This window comes from Culex quinquefasciatus, chromosome 3 (genome assembly GCF_015732765.1).
Source record: "Culex quinquefasciatus strain JHB chromosome 3, VPISU_Cqui_1.0_pri_paternal, whole genome shotgun sequence".
In the NCBI taxonomy this organism is placed as follows: Eukaryota; Metazoa; Arthropoda; class Insecta; order Diptera; family Culicidae; genus Culex; species Culex quinquefasciatus.
The window spans coordinates 147,852,238-147,870,610 of NC_051863.1; the positions used below are offsets into that span (position 1 = coordinate 147,852,238).

Sequence of the window (18,373 nt, forward strand, 5' to 3'; positions counted from 1 at the left end):
TCGTTACAAGGGGACCATAGTTGGTCCATCTAATAAATGTTGTCTTGACTATTTTTATTTTTTTTTTTGCATTAAAATGAAAAAAAGTGATCAGAAATGGCGTTTATATAAAAATTGACATAGGGCTTTAGGACCCAATTTGATAGAAAGATAAAAAAATTGAGCATCAAGCATTTGCCCACTAAACGCACTCTATCCCATCAAGACCGGTATCCATCTGCGCCGTCACAACCTGCCAAAACGTAAAGCGTACAATATTCGAAAGAGGTCCCCACAGAAGCCGGGATGGATGGATGCGCGAGCGTTCTCACGATCCAACCAGCATGCGCTTCAGCGACTAATTTTAGTCATTCGCAGCTTGGCTCTCGACGCGACAACAACGTTTTCGCGGCCGCGTACTTCGAGTTAGTTCGCGAGCGTAGTGCGTTTAAGGACGCGCGCGGGCGTAATCGATTTGGGATTATCTCTTCGGGAGGTGGGGGTTATTGTTGGGATCAAGTTGAAGATTGTTTAGTGTTAGTTTGGATCAGAAGTGAATCATGCGCGCGAAAACCATTTGGCTATGCTAATAAAAGTGATTAACGAAGCCCGCATAGTCGATGTCAAGTCGATGATCTAAGTGGGTGATTTCGAAGAATTTGTTCTGCGATTTCGGACGCGCGATCTCCACTGAGTCCAAGCAAATCTACGAGCGATTCCGTTACTGTTTGATATTCTCTTTTAGTGCATTTCATTGTGCGTAATACGAGCAGTGTTTGTCCTCCACGCTGAAGCCAGAGTGTGTTCGTTGTGCAAAAAGTCTAATTATATTTTAATTAATTAATTACGCTACATTTTAATAGCGAACAAACAACTGGCAAACGGTCATCGCGTCGTCGTCGGCGACATCGTCAGTACACGACCAACCGACCGCGAGAACAAGTGGATTCAACGATGCGACACGCCACGAATTTTGGGGACTAAGGTCTTCTAGACCGCCGGTTTTTGGCGACTGGCTGGCCCCAAGATCATCATCTCGTTTTGCCGGCATCTCTTGGATGCAGTTATTCCCGACGACAGTTTGTGCATGACGCGGGATCTGGTGACCACAACACTACTATAGAGTGTACGACCAACAGCTGCTAACTGGTAACAAGAAGAAACAAGGAAGATCGTGAAACTGTTGGAGCATGTAATTTTAAGCTGTTCAGTGTCCGTGAAAGTAACGAGGTCTAATCAGTGCTCTTGTCAAACTCTTAATCTTGAGAGTTTCAAAGAAAATTTCAACCGGCAAAGAAACCCGTCCTTTCAAATGTAACCGTGCAAATGTTTATCTTCCTCAACTACTAAGTTTGTTTGTGCAACTACGAAATTCAGCTTTGTACGTACGTCGGGTAAATGTTTACATGCCCACCAAACTGCACAACGCGAGCTGAAAATATGTGAATTATGCATCAACACAAGTGTTGTTACTCGAGCCAGCAACGGTCGTCGTCGTCGTCGCGGTGCAGTTGCGCTGGCAGGCTACTGTTGCTGCTGTTTGTGTGCATTTTGGGTAAGTTTTTGGGCGAGCTGAAAGTTTTACATGTTTTGCCGATTTAGCGCAGCAATGCGAAGGCGGTTGTGAAGTTTTGACGGAGACAGGAAATCAATTCCAGTCCGGACGGATATTCGCAGTAGAAGCTTTGAATGTCAGATTGGATGCGGTATTAAACAATTTTTCAACATACCATTCAATTTTTCTTAGTTTAAAACTGAAGTAACGGAAAAGCACATATGTTGGCAGGTGCTATAAGAAATTTGTCTGATTATCATTTAATTTTTAGCCTTCACTTACAAATACTAATTTGATTTTGATTTTTTTGATTACATATACTACAAAAAATCAAATTATTCGCTCTACAGCATTTGCCTTGGCATTCTCGATTGCGCGATTCCTACTCTAAACTAGGTGTCCGAAGGCTTGATTGTAGAGGCAATTACAAACCCCTTTTTCCACCTTAACTTCCATCCACCCCGGGATTCGATCTAACGACCTTTGGATTGTGAGTCAAACTGCCTACCTGCGACTCCACCGAGGCAGGACCCAGGGAGACGACTCCTAGACCTGGACTGAGCTATCGACCTAACCCTCTAGGTTAGACCGGGGCCAACAATTACTTCCTCATCCGACAGTAGGCGTGCTCAGACAAATCTCGTTTCGAAAAATACCACCGGGACCGTCTGGGTAAGAGGCAACTACGCTTACCCCTACACCACAATCCCGGCTAATACTATAGTTTACAAAAATCAAGAAATTTGCTTACAATAATTTTTAAGAGGCAGTATTTGTAAATTCTGCACGGTTTGTTCTAGAGGTCGTATCGAAGTGCTCCGATTTGGATGAAACTTTCAGTGTTTGTTTGTCTATACATGAGATGAACTCATGCCAAATATGAGGCCTTTAGGGCAAAGGGAAGTGTGGTAAAACGGGCTTTGAAGTTTGAGGTCCATAAAACCTAAAAAATCTTAAAATTGCTCGCATTTCCGTAAAACTTCTTCAATTCCAACTCTCTTAGTTGCATTCGAAAGGTCTTTTGAAGCACTTCAAAATGTAGACATCCAGGATTAATTTGAGTTTTTCTCATAGCTTTTAAAACCTTAAGGGGTTACATACATGTAGAAAATCACAAAATTTCATATTACAGAAAATTTATTTAATCCACTAGAAAGATGATTTTCAATCACTCCTGAAAGTTTCATGAAGATATTACATGATTAAACTGAGTTAGAGACAATTTTAAGCTCAACATTTTGCCGTGCGCCAGTTCCGCTTTTCTCGAAACACCGAGTTGATTTACGGGTGCCACGATATCTCGAGATGGGATGGACCAAATTGGCTGAAATTCGGGGTGAAGACTCTGAAGACATATCCCGTGTGCATGACGAAGCCCGATTTTGAAATTTTGCTTTCTAAAAAAAAATACAAAAATCAAAAACTGACGATTTTTTAATATGAAAAACAAAAAATATTTATATCTTTTTTTAAATAAGTTTTTTTTTTAAATCGGCCTTCGTCATGCACACAGGACCAGTTTAACGAGTCTTCACAAAAATTTTGAGCCGATTTGGTCAAGGCAGTGTTGAGATATCGTGGCACTCGTTTTTAGAAACTGCTAACTTAAAATAGCTATATCTCGGCACGGCGATATAGCATGGGCAACCTTAAGGAGAAAAAATAGTCATAGCCACTTTCAAAAATGTCTTATAGGAAATTTTCTCAGCTTTCCAATGCTTCTAAGAGTGAAATGTTTCATCGGGAAATTTCTGAGATATCTCTATTTTAAGTTATTTGTTTTAAAATCCTTAATCATTTATTGGAAACTTTTGAATAACAGTCCAGAAAACATGTCAAATGATGTGTTTCATATATCATATATCATTTACTCATCAAAATGTGCAAAATAGGACAAGAAACAAAATTGTAGAAGGTTGCAAACCGCTAAACATTTTGAAAATGAAGTTTTAACCGAATTTTTGAATATGTGGGATTTATTCAGAAATTAAAATCATAAAACCGCATTGAAACATTATTTGCACAAGAACAAATAGATAATTACATAATTTTTGTGTACAAATAACACCGGTCTACTCTGATTCAGCTTGGGATTAGCTGCTACAACCGAATTTTTTACAGGTTTGAGATTGATAGGGTATTATTAGATGAATAAATATCATATTTCTTTAATCAAACATTAACCAGTTGCATAGATACAAAACATGTTTAATATTCGTAATTAAACTGCAAACTACCGTTGCAAGGGCTTATGTAGTACATTTTCGATTTTAAATCATATTTGTATTTATGTTCCTGGTTAATGTCTGCTTAAGAGAATATCAAATTTATTCATCAAAATTCAATAATACCATTAACAATCACAAACCTGCCAAAGTTTCGGTTGAACAAGCTAAATCAGAGCAGACACGTGATATTTGCACACAAAAAAATAATCTAAGTAATCAAAGTAATAATCTAATAATTCTTGTAAAAAATATATTTTTACACTGTTTTATGATTTTAATTTCTGAATAAATCCCACATATTCAAAAATTCAGTCAAAACATAATTTTCAAAATGTTTAGCGGTTTGCAACCTTCTACAAAGTGTATCTTGTCTTATTTTGCACATTTTGATGAGTAAATGACACTTGAAACACATCATTTGATATGTTTTCTGAACGGGTAATATAAAATTTCCAATAAATAATAAAGGAATTTAAAACCAAAAAAACTTAAAATGGAGATATCTCAGAGATTTCCCGATGAAGCATTTCGCTCTTAGAAGCATTGGAAAGCTGAGAAAATTTCCTATAAGACACATTTGAAAGTAGCGATGACTATTTTTTCCTGAAAAGTTTGTTCTAGAAAACACGCCGTGCGGTAATGGTACATCCAAATGTCTTCATATTTATTTTGTTAATGGATGAAAATGTATATTGTAAAGCTCTGAAAACAAATTTTAAATAAAATTAAGTGTATGCTCACACCAACCTCTAACTTTGTTGTCGATTTACATGTATGTAGCACCTTAATATCTTTTTGCAACAGCCTCCAACACCCATGCTCCCATAGGTCAAAAGTTAGGGAATTTCATGGACTAAAGACCTACGGTATTAACGTTTTGGCCAATCGCAGTTTTTCTCATAGTTTTTCGATTTTTCTACAACAAACATTTTACACCTTTTAGGGCTCAAAATTTCACGTTAGTAGTGGAGTTGTAAATTTGATTTTAAAAATAATTGAATAAAACATTTTTGAAAAAAAGAAATAGATCTTATTTACCCTATGATCAATACGTCTAATGCTAGATGAAGTTTTACGCAAATTAGAGCAATTTTAAGATTTTTTAGGTTTTTTGAACCTCAAACTTCGAAGCCCGTTTCACCCCACTTTTCTTTTTCGTAGAGGGCTCATATTTGGCATGAGTTCATCTCATGTATAGACAAACTAATCTGGATATGACCAGATTGATGTTATTTTTGGGGGTTGTGCATAATCTTTTTTGTTCATCCGTACATGCGTTTTTTGTACACGTTTTCTAATACAATATTACATGCTTTTGCTCACAAAGGTGATGTGCATCAGAAATTTGGTGTGTATTACCCCCATTTCGATTTAATTTTAGCTCAATTTATGTGAATACATAAAATTAGAAATTTCTGACACACATTCTGTTAACATTCCACTAGAGCGTCCAATTCCCCGGAAATTCCCGGGATTTTTCGAAAAAAAATATTTCCCGTTTCCAGGGAAATTTGTAAATTTTCCGGGAATTCCCGAAATTCAATCGGAAGTACACATTTTCTTAAAATTTTGGAACTATTTTTTGAAAATGCTGTGAAAAAATAATAAATTAACAAACTCAATATGATTTTGTTCAATTCAATGTATTGTTTGGTTTATATATAATTAATCAGATAATCAGAAATATAATATCAGAATTATTTCTGATACTATTTTTTTAAGTAACTGGGAAAAGATCTTGCTTAATGAGTATTAAATTATTACAATTAGGTAAGCTTTTAGCAGATTGATGTTATTTCATCAAACAATTTGTGCAAAAAGAATTAATTCAAATGGTTGAATACCAAGTACTAAAGAAATTTCAATTTGAAGTAAAAGAATTATGGAGCACTGGTGCAACTACAGGTGTTAGAGGGTTAAATGTGAAAAAATAGAAGACTTTTTGTCAAATGATGTTAATTTATCGTATAATTTAAATCATATTGCATAATAATACAAAAAAAAACATTGAAAAATTACTTTCTAATGTTTGTTCTCAAAAAACGCAAAAATATATTCAAAGCTTACTTCAAATATTAGAAAACATTGGGTTGTTTGGAGTAAAACTAACACTAAAAAGCTTTACCATTTGTTCAAGAGCTGAAATAAGTATTTGTCATGAAAAACATAATTCTGCATGATTTTTTTCTCATTTAAATAAACTGGTCACAGAGGAAAGTTAAAAATTTCTCATCAAAAAATACCAAAATCCATTTTCTTGTAGTTGAATGATTTTTTACATGCAGTCATGCTATTAATTGATCTTCACACTTATTTAAACAATTGATTCTGATGTCCTATGCAATTTTGTTGCATAATATTAATTAAAACCAAGGTCATAACAATTTTCAATAAATTTGAAATTTCCCGGGATTTCCCGAGAAATTGGCTGAAAATTTCCCGATTCTCGGGAAATTTGTAACCCCGGGAAATTGGACGCTCTAATTCCACAATGTTCAAAATTTTTTGTAATTTTTGAAGGTATAAAATTTAAATATGTAATACATATTACCTCTTTTATGCTGTAGGATAACCTCAATTAAGACTGAAAAAGTGGCAAGACATAAAATTAATAAATCTAGAGTAACATGTACCAAAACTTTCTATTGCTTTTCCATTCTAGAGTACCAAGAAAGCAAATTACAGCAAATTTACTGCTTTGTTTATATTTCTATCAACACGAAAAAAAACATAAAGCATAACACTGTTTCACCAGAATCGATACTTGATTTCGGTGAATTCTAACCCAGCATGTGACCGTCACCAAATGGTCAAACCGCCACCTCATAACATCAATCACGTGGCCACAAATTTTCATTTCCTGCCTTCCCCTTCGGTGCGATGGAACCGGCTGCAATAAATCCTTCGTCTTTCAGAATCGTTACGCCGGATCCGGCCAAAAATGAACCACCACACAGGAGAGGACAGTGACAGTTTCATGGGCATCGAACGTGAAAAACACCTCTCATATGGTTTGGTTTGGTCTTCAGTGGCAGTGGCCACTACACTACACAATATCGAAAACATCTCGCCCTCGTGGCACATCTCACATCGCTATGGCAGCTCGTTGGAAGCGCAACCGAACGACATTCTGGCGGGAATCGTGACAACCGTGACGAGTAACAGCTTCCACAATGGTGTTTGGGTTTTTATGGGTTGCCTTTTTTCATATAAACAGCTAAAAAAATGGCATTCCAGTTGATGATTATTTTCAAAAAATTGAAAGTTTGATAATTTAAAAATTTGTCTTGTCAAGAGCTTATAAAACTCAAATTTGGCTGTTCTCGTTTGGGTGGATGTAAAGAAATTCTAATAAGTTCGTAATTAAAAAAATTAGCAGTGAGTAATATGCCTGGTCTGGAATGGAATTCACTCGTAATTTGTTACATATGACATAAGATATGATGAGTACTTGAACAGAAAATCAGGCTCCTTAGGATGAAGAAAACTATGCATCCAATAAGGTGAAACCGATCGTTGTCCTGATTCCTTTTCATGATTATATTTATTTCAAATTCAGCGTCGAGAGCAATTACTCTGAATGACGATGTTGAACCCACGCAAAATGCGAAAACCACATCTCACACATTCTGCCAAAACTGAAGCAAAAAATAGAGCAAAAATTTCACATCCCATTATCCTGCCACCGCAGCCATGAATGGTCGGAAGACACCCCGGTAATTACCACACACACACACACACTCACACACCCCAGAAAATAGCGAACCAATTACTTTCACCGCGTGGCTTTTCTCGTGCGAAAGGCGTGCGTGAACGGAACTTTTCATTCAATTGTAACGCGCTAGATGACAGTTGAGCAAGAATGTTTCAGTCTCTGCAGCTCGGACGGTGTCGGGCCGGGTTGGCTTTTATAACCTGTGAATTGCGATTGTAAGCTCAGATTTAAAGAAGAATCTTGGGGATAGGGTAAGGGTAGCTGTTTATGGCATAACTTAAATAGAAGATTTTTTTCCAATTTCAACCAAAAACAGATAAACTGACAAAATATATGAAAAATATTTTACTCAATGCGACACACTGCAAGGCGAAAAACCCAAACAAAAAGGAAGAAAAACACGACGTTTGTTTATTACAATTTGTCGGCGCGGCTTTACGCGCTTGATGTGGGAAAATTATATTAAGGTCGTACGGATCACGTTACTGCGTTTCTCCCCGTGTGGCGACCTGACGAAAGATTGATATAGATTCTATTCGTAAATGCCTCCGCTGCTGTTGATCTGTCCTTCACGGGCAAGTTGAATTTATATAAATTTCACGTTAATTTATCCTACGTGATGCACAACAGAAGCAGAATGGGAGACTGTGAAAACACACACGCATACAAACAACCCCAACGTGGCCCCATCTGACGGATCCGAATCATTCAGAGTTCATATAGTCTGGTTTGAATGATTCATATCATTAATCAGTTCTCACGAGGAAAGTGCAGCGAAAAATGAAATAACGCCAATTTCGCGCGCAGAACGAATGGCGCACGCGATTGCATATTTTGGGTGGCACTCATTTTTCAGTGTTTTCAGACCCGTTTGATCAGGCTTGTTTTCGAGAATTGAAAAATGATAGCCTTCATGGATTTGCAGATGATATTCAAAGAATTTATAGATCATGTAGCAAACGGCGACGGGAACGAACATCACGAAACATTCCTGGTTTTTAATTGCATTGCATTCTGTTCACCTCTGTGAATACTAAAAATTAACATTACACGCTGGATGTACACATTTTCTGCACACACACATTTTTTTTTTGTAAATATGCGGGAATCAAACCAAGATAAGGAGGCGACTCAAAGAGGTATCTCAAACTGATGGGCTCAAATTTTATTGAATTATGCTGAATTTATTTAACACCCGCCTGTTAACATTTTCAAAAAAAACTATTTTTTAAACTTTGCTCTACATCCATATTGCAAATATTTCTGCATCTAAAAAAATCAAATTGCTCGCTCTACAGCATTGCCTTGCCGTTCTCGATTGCGAGTTTCCTACTCGAAACTAGGTGTCCGAAGGCTTGATTGTTGAGGCAGTTGCAAACCTCTTTCTACACCCATGCTTCCATCCACTCCGGGATTCGAACTGACGACCTTTGGATTGTGAGTCCAACTGCTTACTAGTGACTCTACCGAGACAGGCCAACATTTACTTCCCGTAATTCCTTTGGGAACCAACAACGAGAGAGGTACTCCTCGATATTAGCTCCTGAAAAGTGCTAAGGGCATCTCCACCGCAGGGACCTAATTGCGTTGCAAAGCTAATTTGGCACCCGCGTCAAGCCCACCGCGGTACTTGTGCGAGAGCTCATTTAGCTTCGAGTTCATCCGTGTTCATCCGAATCTAAACAAAACTCAGGTTTGCCCCGGGATTTAACGGAAGCAAATCATCTGACGGATGGTTTTTTCAAGCAAAACAATGTAATTGGGTCAATGTGAGTTTGGAAACGTCAGTAAATGTTTACATTAGGAGAGATGCTTGATTTTTCGATTTCTATTCTTCGAGTTGTTTTCCCTCCTGTGCTGCAAGTTTACGCATGAAAAATGACTTTTGGCAATCTGGGGTGTTAGTAAGTTTGCTTATGTCACGTTGGGGCAGTGTTTGATTAATTCTAGATAACTTTTTCAAAACAACCAATGCACCATGGGTTTCTATGAACATAGAACCTTTTGAAAAAGTAAGCGAGAATTTTTCGCATTGTCGATCTTCTCCCGGACATTTGAAAAGGTCTTTTGTTTGGTTTAGTTTAAGGTTTGAGTTTTATTAGAAGGTTACCTGTTGTCTATGAATTTGCAAACCAGTTTCAACTTTCAAAGTCAAAGTGAAATAATTTGCATTTTCCGAGATTAAAAATGATGCATGAGAATATTGGTCCGCTTCAAATAAAAAAAAAATCCAAACACTATTTATGAAATGTTGAATTTTTTACATTCATGTCAAACAGTCACTCAAATTTCAAAGCAAGATATTGAAAAGTAAATCAGAAAGGACTAAAAATGATGAAGATGAGGTTTGATTTTTTTTAATGAATTATTAAAATTCTTTTTACATATAACCATTTTTTTACATAAAAACAATAGTAAAAAAATAAACTTGAAATTACGAGAAGTTGATCCAAAATTTTTGGATTGTATTGAACACATTCTCCAGTCATTTAACAATCACACATTTTCAAAAATCTTTTACTGCGTAACGCAAAAAATGATTTTTGGATCCCATCCCTCTCGTAACAAAATTCCTAAACAAATTTTAAAAAATTGGTATGTCCATGAACGTTTTCACAAAAAAAATCATAGAGCGTTTTGATAAGTTGTTATTTAAAAAACCGGGGTGATTTTGATAGTGATTACGTCAAATTCACTTTTGGTACGGTTCCTTCGAATGTCTAATTTGATTAGTTATATAGAGAAAAATAAACAAAAATACAAATTTACTGTAAAGCTTTTGGTAATGAAAATTCTAATAAATTTGAAGATATTTTTGAATTCTGTTTCAATACAATTTGAACTATTTTAAGAGTAAAATTGTTCAAAATATCTGATAATGTAATAAAATAATGTTATTTTTCTAATTATAGCTTACTAACTATTAAAACTTTTCAAAATTTGTCGAAAACTGCTTCATAACTGCTTTGAACACTTATCTTCCAAGGTCAACATGGTTTTATACTATTCCGTTTGTATTTAATTCGTATTTTTAATTTTACAATAAACTATCATAGTCACCCCGGCTATCAATGTCATCCATAAAATATTTTTAAATGAAATGAAAATAAAAATAATATAAAAAGATAAAAACGTAGGTATTTGGAATTTGTCTTTACTCCACCACTTGCGTTAACAAGATACTTGTTTTCTCTTTGTATACAATTTTACTTTGAACCAATAACATTGTTTCGCTTGGTATTTATTTGAATTTTAAAACATAATTTAAAAATAACTTAACTTATATTAAATGTAGGCAGTTTAAAAGTTTTTATTAAAAAAATAGTACAAAGAAATATTTTTTCCCGCAATTTTTAATTTTAAATTTTAGTCGTTTTGAACCAAACTCATAATTTTATTAATATTCACTAAAATTTGATATTCAAATTAAATGCATCTTCACTAGCATCTTTTTTTATTTAATGAATCTTAAATTTTATTTCTTTTGGATTTTCTTGTTCAAGTGCGCCTTTTTGCAACTATGCCATTTTTGAAGACAAAAACAACACTCAAAACAAATACAAATAATTCGAAAAATCGCTGAAAAATTTTTCCACTTGCAGCTTGGGGACTTCTCGAGCAGCTATCTTGGCTACTCGACGGATCCCCGATGAACTCTTTTAAAATTTTGAAAATGATATTTTATTGATATATGCAATCAATTTGGACATAAAATGCAAATAGAAGCATGTTCTATCATGTTAGAATAAAGTTTCATTGATTTTGATCAACAAAATGGCTAGAATTTGAAAATAAATAAATTAGATCCCCGCGGTGGGCTTGATTCAGTAGCCAAATTAGCTCCCAGCGGTGCGGAAACGTGCATTAGGTACGGAGCAAAGCTGAAACTGAGGATCCAACCGATAGGTTTGCCACGCAATTAGATCTCTGCGGTGGAGATGCCCTAAAAAGTGCAAAAATGCCTCAAAGCAAGCAAAAGAGGCAGTCCTCACCAGCACGATCGGCAGATTTGAAGAAGCTAAAGAATGCCGATGCGCTACCTGCAAAGCCAGGCAGTTTGAGCAAGGACGCTCAAAATTCGTCTGGAAACCAGTTCGCTACCCTCACTGTGGACGTGAGCGAGAAGGAAGAATTTGAACGACGGGAGAAGGTGCTACCCATTTTTGTGAATACTTTGTAATCGGATTCGGTGCGAAAGTGGCTGACCGGATTTATCAAATCTGGTGCTTTACGAACTTCCATTCGCTTGTGTGCTGATGGACTCAAAATCATGCTATCTGGCAGAAAGGATTACAACTACGTTCGGGATTTCTTAAACACCCAAATATTGAATACTACAGCCATGACGATCCAGGTAAACTCCCCATGAAACAGGTCCTCCGAGGCCTGTACGACATGGATGTGAGTGTGCTGAAGGAAGAGCTCAAAACTCTTAAGTTGAACGTAATCGAAGTCTTCAAGATGACGAGACACAACAAGAGCATCAAGTATCGTGATCAACTGTACCTGGCTCATCTCGAGAAAGGATCGACAACGCCGTCTGAGCTGCAAGCAGTTCGGGCAATTTTCAACATCATCGTGTCTTGGAAACGTTATCGTCCAGTGCACCGTGACGTGACACATTTTTCTAATTGTTGCAGTTTTGACATGGTGGAAGGAATTGTTTCATCAAGTTGTTGTGCAACCTGCGGAAGTGAGCACGAAACTCAAGCTTGCAACACAATCAACGACAACATCGAAGCTAAATGCTTCAATTGCGGTGGCGAACATTCGACGAAGAATCGGAGCTGCCCAAAACGAGCTGAGTTTGTAAAAAATCGGCAGCAAGCGACGACGAGGCACCAACCAAATCGTCGTAAAACACCACCAGCATTCACGGACGTGGATTTTTCTGCTTTGGCATCACCAGGAGCGGGATTGGCTCGAGTGGTTCCAAATCTGCAGCCATTGCCGTTGAATCAGCGGCAAAAAGTTGCAGAGAATACAACACCTCCAGGCTTCAGTCAGCAACCGAGGGAAAATCAACCAGCATCAACGGGTGAAGGCAGCAGTACCCTGTTTTCACCACAAGAACTTCTGAACATGTTCGAGATGACAACAACACTGCAAAACTCGCCACGAACAAGTAAGAACGCTTGGAGCATTCATTTTAAAATACAGTTTGTAGTTTGCTCGTCTAATGATTTTGAATATGTCAAAGAATTACTGAAACCAACGAAATTCAAGCTTAGTTATGTTTTATGAATGGTCTTTTTTTAGTGAAAATATCAGTTAAATTCAGATGTTCTACAATTGTGGGAGGCACAATAACATCCCACAATTATGAAACAGGCAAATTGGAGGCAGTGCTTTGCTGCTCTGGATAAAATAGTATTGAAATAATAATTTTTGTTCAAAAAGTGCTACTTTTACTAGTGAAATAGCAAGAGAATGTCCAAATAAAGGTCCTAAAAATAGTAGGGTCGACAAAAAAGATGTATTTGGCATGCTATTTACAAATTATCACAAAAGTGTTCCGAATTTGTGGGTGTTTTGAATGTGTGGAATGAGTGTAGTTGTTAAAGAGATTTTTCTTTTACCCAAATGTATTCAACTCAATGCAAAAATGTAAAAAAATTTGAAGTAAATAAACAAATGTAATCAGTTAATAATAAAACGCAAAATACAACAAAGATTAAGAGCTACTTAGCATGTAAAAGAAATGTAATTATTATAAGAAAGTTCAATAAACATATATTTAATTTCAATAAAAATCATTTACTTCCCCGTCCGACGGAAGGCGTGAAATTCACTGTAAACAAATATTAAAAACTAATCAAATTGCGCTATGCGCGTTTTATCTAATAAAACAAAAAAAAATCATCCACAGCAACTGAAGTCAACATGCCTCACGGCCCAGCATAGCTTAAACCATGTTGTTACAAACCTTTCAAGAGTCCAAGTACGCTTCCACCCAAGGCCTGTACAAATATCGTTAATCTTTCCACGTTCCTAGCGATAATTGATGGGAAAGCGTTTTTCCTGACGTGGTCGGACGTAGTCGCTTGTCCACCCTGTTACCCAGAGGCTGACCTAAAGTGGAAGCGGTTGAGCCTTGTAGTGGTGCGATGCTGAAAAAATAACTCAATTCGCGTTGTTACAAGTCAAAACATTGAGCATCAAGCTATTTTTCGCTGCTAATTACCACGCGTCTCCATGCGGCCACATATTATTGTAATGTTGTTTTATTTTTAGAACCAACCCAGTGTTTGCCCTGTTGGCATTATTTCGAATGGTTTTAGTTGTTTTTTTTTATTGTGTATTCCTCGCAAATATTTGTCACCTCTGTGTCTCTCTTTCTGTTCGGTATACATGGCATTTGCGATGAGGCAACTCAGTAGTGTGATGAAAATTTTATTTTCATACAAAAATGTCACTTTGTTCTTTTAAAGAAGTTGGGGATCAATGGACTCTAAAAGCATATAAATCAAAATAACCACCGTGGCAGAACCAATTTTTCCGCCGTGAATCATATTTTGATTTTTTAGAGGAAATACTTAACACACTGTTTCAAAGTTAGGTCATTTGTATCATATAAAACCACATAATGCGTAGCGGAAAACAGCAAACACTAACGACTGTGTGGCGAGACAGTGCGGAAAATCGTTTTTCCCCTCTTTTCCTTCCCCTATCGGCGATGGCGACGGCTTTGCCCTCCAAACTAAAAATACGCAAATATTCTTTTAAGCTGCTTGTAAAACAATTTTTTACTCAACTTTTTTTTTGTAACGACGCGTGTGTGCTCACTCTAAAAGCCCTCATTTTTCTGACTTTAATTCATCACTCGTGACAAAACAAAACCACGCGTCTCCGGCTTGGGTTTGGGTTTGAATCAAAATAAAACAAACTGAAAACCTTCGCACAGACTCAGCGAATCAATGTGATTAAGTCACGTTTCTCACCTCCCTTGGTGAGGGAGGGGCTTTGAAATAGATTTGCGTTATTTTTATTAATGTGAGAAACAGTGATTGCAAGCTAAACCCTATCCAGTGTGGAATATCTGTGCTGACGTTTTGTTGAAAAATGATGTTGTACTGCTGTTGCTAGCAGAACTACAAGAAAATCGTGGGATCCACGATATTCCATGGAAAATTGCAACTCTGAAAAGAATCAAAGTGTTTTTTTATGTTGAAAATCCCGTCGTAATAAAAACTTTCAAAACTCATTTCTTTGGAATTTAGTTTTAAAAGGAAACAATCTGAACTGATTTTTTTCAGGTAAAAATATAGACTTGAGAAAAAGTTTAACAACAAGACTTAACAGTGCAAAAATCAACACTGAAAAAAAACTCTCGCTAACTAACATGGAAAATCCTCCAACTGCATTCATCACTTTTCAGACTGTTTAGCTGCTGTCGGCTGGCTGATGGTGGTGGTGGCGCCCTCTGACGACGTGCAGAAAGATTTATGCGCCGTGACGTCTAAGTGAAAAGCGCAGTGTGGTATACATATTATACAAAGTCGTCACACGTGCTTCTCCGCGCGGAATGAAGTGTCTAATTGGCAGAGCGTGCTCCCGGGGCACGACCAAGCCTGTTGACGGATTTAGCTGGAATTAGCTATACCGACCGGGACCAGACGAGTGGGAATGATTCGAGAGGAGAAAAGTTTTTTAGCGTGTTTATGCTATGTCAATTGTTGTTTTGTGTTTGGGGTTAATTAGAAAATTGGAATGAAATAAAATTAATTATTCGACACATTTTCTCTCGTCTTTAATTGTCGATTGAAATCCAATCTAAAACTTCACACAAAAACAAACGCTATTTTTGTCAAGCAGAAAAGTTTGAAAAATTCGTGTTGTCTAAAACGGTATGGCACTGCATTAACATAACGAATATACATTTCAATCGATTCCAAATAAATTATTATACAAAATCAAAACTATTTTTACAGCCAATGACCAATGTATTTTTTGTGAAATACTGGAATTAAATTTTGAAAGTTTAGTTTTTTATTTTTGAAAAATTCAAAGCAAATTTACTAAAAATGTAATTGGGTACACATGAACCGAAAAAAATGATGTCAACTTCTAATTTTTTTTTGGGTGTCCGATTTTATTGTTAAAAAAATAGTGTTACACTGTTTTAAATTCGTGTTATGACCATACGTAAGGGGAAGACTAAAAATATAGCTAAATTATGAGCTTTATTTGATGCAACTATGCTGGTTTCCAGCATACTTTTCTGTTTCTAATCCAGTGTAAAAAAACAAACTCTACATAAGTGGGGCAAAATTTGAACGTTCTATATATTTGCAAATTCTTTTTAAAACAGTCCAGTCTCGATTATCCGAAGTTACGATTATAAGAAGTTCGATTATCCGAAGGTTTGTATGGGATGTTGTAATCGTATCACGGGAAAAAATCTTATTGTTTCAATTGTAAATGACAAAAACTTTAATAAAATTTATATCAGCCTTATCTGAAGTTTCGATCATCCGATGTGAAATTTTGCCAAGGCCTTCGGATAATCGAGTTTTTTTAAAACTCCACATTGCCCCATTTACATTGTTTTGCTTGATTTTTTCAGTGTGAGGGAACCGCATCTTTCATAAACATCAACAAGAGTAGAGAGTTTTTATGGTTCACGCTCAATTGACGTGCACATCTCTGGCCTCTCTACACTCAAACCCCGATGGTTTGACACCAACTCTTGTCAAACGAACGGGGTCACTTTTTAGTTTGACACCCCTTTTACACGGAGCTCCCACACACAACCAAACGTTTGTTTTAATAGTGTGCGTGAGCGCCTGGTACAGTTGGTGACAGTTCGTCACTTGTTTTTTAGTTTGACTTTGACCAACCAACGGGGTACAAACTAAAAAAGTGTCATTCGAAAAAGTGACCTGCCACCGGGGGTTGAGTGTATACGATGCTGAAAAAAAGAGTATTTTTTATTGAAAACACTTAAATATTTCAATATGTAACTTAAATACCTTAAAAAATCCTTTTTTATTTATTTTTCAGCGATTTTAATATGTTAAGACCTTAATGAAACGCGATCCGATGATGAAACCGTTCTCACGCTCTCTCCATCGTTCTAAAATCCCGTCATGCGTTTAAGAGCTAGTTTGCAGCAAACGCACGTTGATCCACTTGACAAATTTAGACAGACGCCTGACGCGCTAAACCAACGTCGAATTTTCGTTCACACACCCATGTGTCATAACCCAAACATACTTTCGGTACCGCCAAAGATCACACAAACAATTTCCGTTTGTTTAGCTTTGCTCGTCTCAGAGTTGGGGTGTACTGCTTCGAAAAAAATATCACTTTAAGATCATTTTGTTTTGCTTGAAAAAAAAATGCATTCAAAAAAATAGATGCAGAATCATTGAATTGAACTTAAAATTTTGAATTGTTAAATCATGAAAACAAAACAATTTTTGGCATAATTTGTTATAAATTAACCGGCAGGTTACAAAAATGCCATTGTTTGACAATAACTTAGATTAGAGGGTTAACCTGTCAGGCAAAGGCAAACTTAAGAAAACAATTTAAATATATTTGTTTGTGTTTTGGCCTTTAGCAGGAGGGAGCATTACGGAGACGGTATTTTTTATTACCTCCCAGCTCCAACGCCCACACACACACAAACACATTACACCCACCAAGATCGGACCCGAGCACCTATTTAGCTAAAAGGCCTGGGACGGGTCTGGTTTTAATGGGAATTTCAATTTGTTTTCAAATTATTCTCAAGACAGAGCGTTTAACACGCTGTAATGCCGTTTTGTCTTTGATCAGATCCGCAAGACTAGGGGGAGGGTTGGTGGTGAGGGGGTTAATGAAATGCTTAACCATGAGGGGATAAAACCAAATGTTTGCATAACATTTCTATCTAGAAGTCTCAGTTAGGGCCATAGATCAAGAATAAAACTTACTGCAATCGTGAATGATGCATTCCCTGAAAGTCACCATCGAACGAGTTTTTTTTATAAGTAGAATAGGGCAAATTTTTATGTTTAGCTTTTCGGGTGTTTTGGGTGCCTTAAATTCGGGGTATTAAAAACACAAAACAAATATTTTTCTGTTTTTTTAAATACCCCGCTTGAAATACGAAAACCAATGCATTATTTTTGTTACTCTGTGTCTGTTATATCCGAAACTTATCAAAAATAACCAAATATTATACAGCAACAAGGCTAAAACAGTTGTCCCAACTCACCCCATGTGTTTCGCCCTACTTTACGGTAATTTTGAAGTTACTCGGATAAAATACTTGTTTAGCTGCATGCACATTTGGGATATTTTCGCTATTAGATAGCCTCTCTATTCACCATCTCAACATGGTTTGAAAACATTTGATTTGGGACAACTAAAAACAGTGTCAGATTGGAATTCCGTGGCCCTTGACCATTTTTCTGACAATCTTAGGAATGTAAATAACTGTATTGACTCTTCAAAAAAATATTTTACAGTCTGTCCATCATATTTATTTGAAAAACAAAGTAAAAGTTAAACAATTGCAATAGTTTAACTTCTATGTAAAGTGTTCTTGAGCAATAATGAAAGTTTGTAAGATTTCGTAGAGTTGCGCAAAATTCTTTGAGTTAACGAACGAACAATTTGCCAGGTTTGTACTATCCTTGATTGGACCCATTTTTTCCACAGCTCACCCAGGAATCCAACGAAGCTGACACACAAACCAATTCCTAGAGCCAACCAAGCCGGTTGCATATCGTGAAAGTTAAGATAAGTTTTTTCGACATTTTTCGGCTTGCTATACGCCCGCTTTGTCCATAGGTCCCTCCACAGATCGAACAGTCCTGCTTCCTCAAGTGCAGTTAACGTAAACTGAAGCGCTTCTACATATATGCTACGCAACCCTAATCGATATCCAAGAACTCCATCGAAATA

The 18,373-nt window shown here is 36.6% G+C and overlaps 1 protein-coding gene across 3 annotated transcripts in view; it reads left to right on the plus strand.

Annotated features, from left to right (window-relative positions):
* The first annotated feature begins 352 nt into the window (after positions 1 to 352).
* LOC6050996 (zwei Ig domain protein zig-8) overlaps positions 353 to 18,373 on the plus strand; it is a 30,951-nt gene continuing 12,930 nt past the window's right edge. The window contains exons 1-2 of one of the 3 annotated variants that reach the window (XM_038264338.1): positions 353 to 475; positions 725 to 1,534. In XM_038264338.1, coding sequence (XP_038120266.1) covers positions 1,429 to 1,534 — 106 coding nt within the window. In that variant the 5' untranslated portion in view covers positions 353 to 475; positions 725 to 1,428. Of the gene's footprint in view, positions 1,535 to 18,373 lie in introns of all 3 variants that reach the window. The other 2 variants (XM_038264339.1, XM_038264337.1) reach the window with 2 other exon arrangements.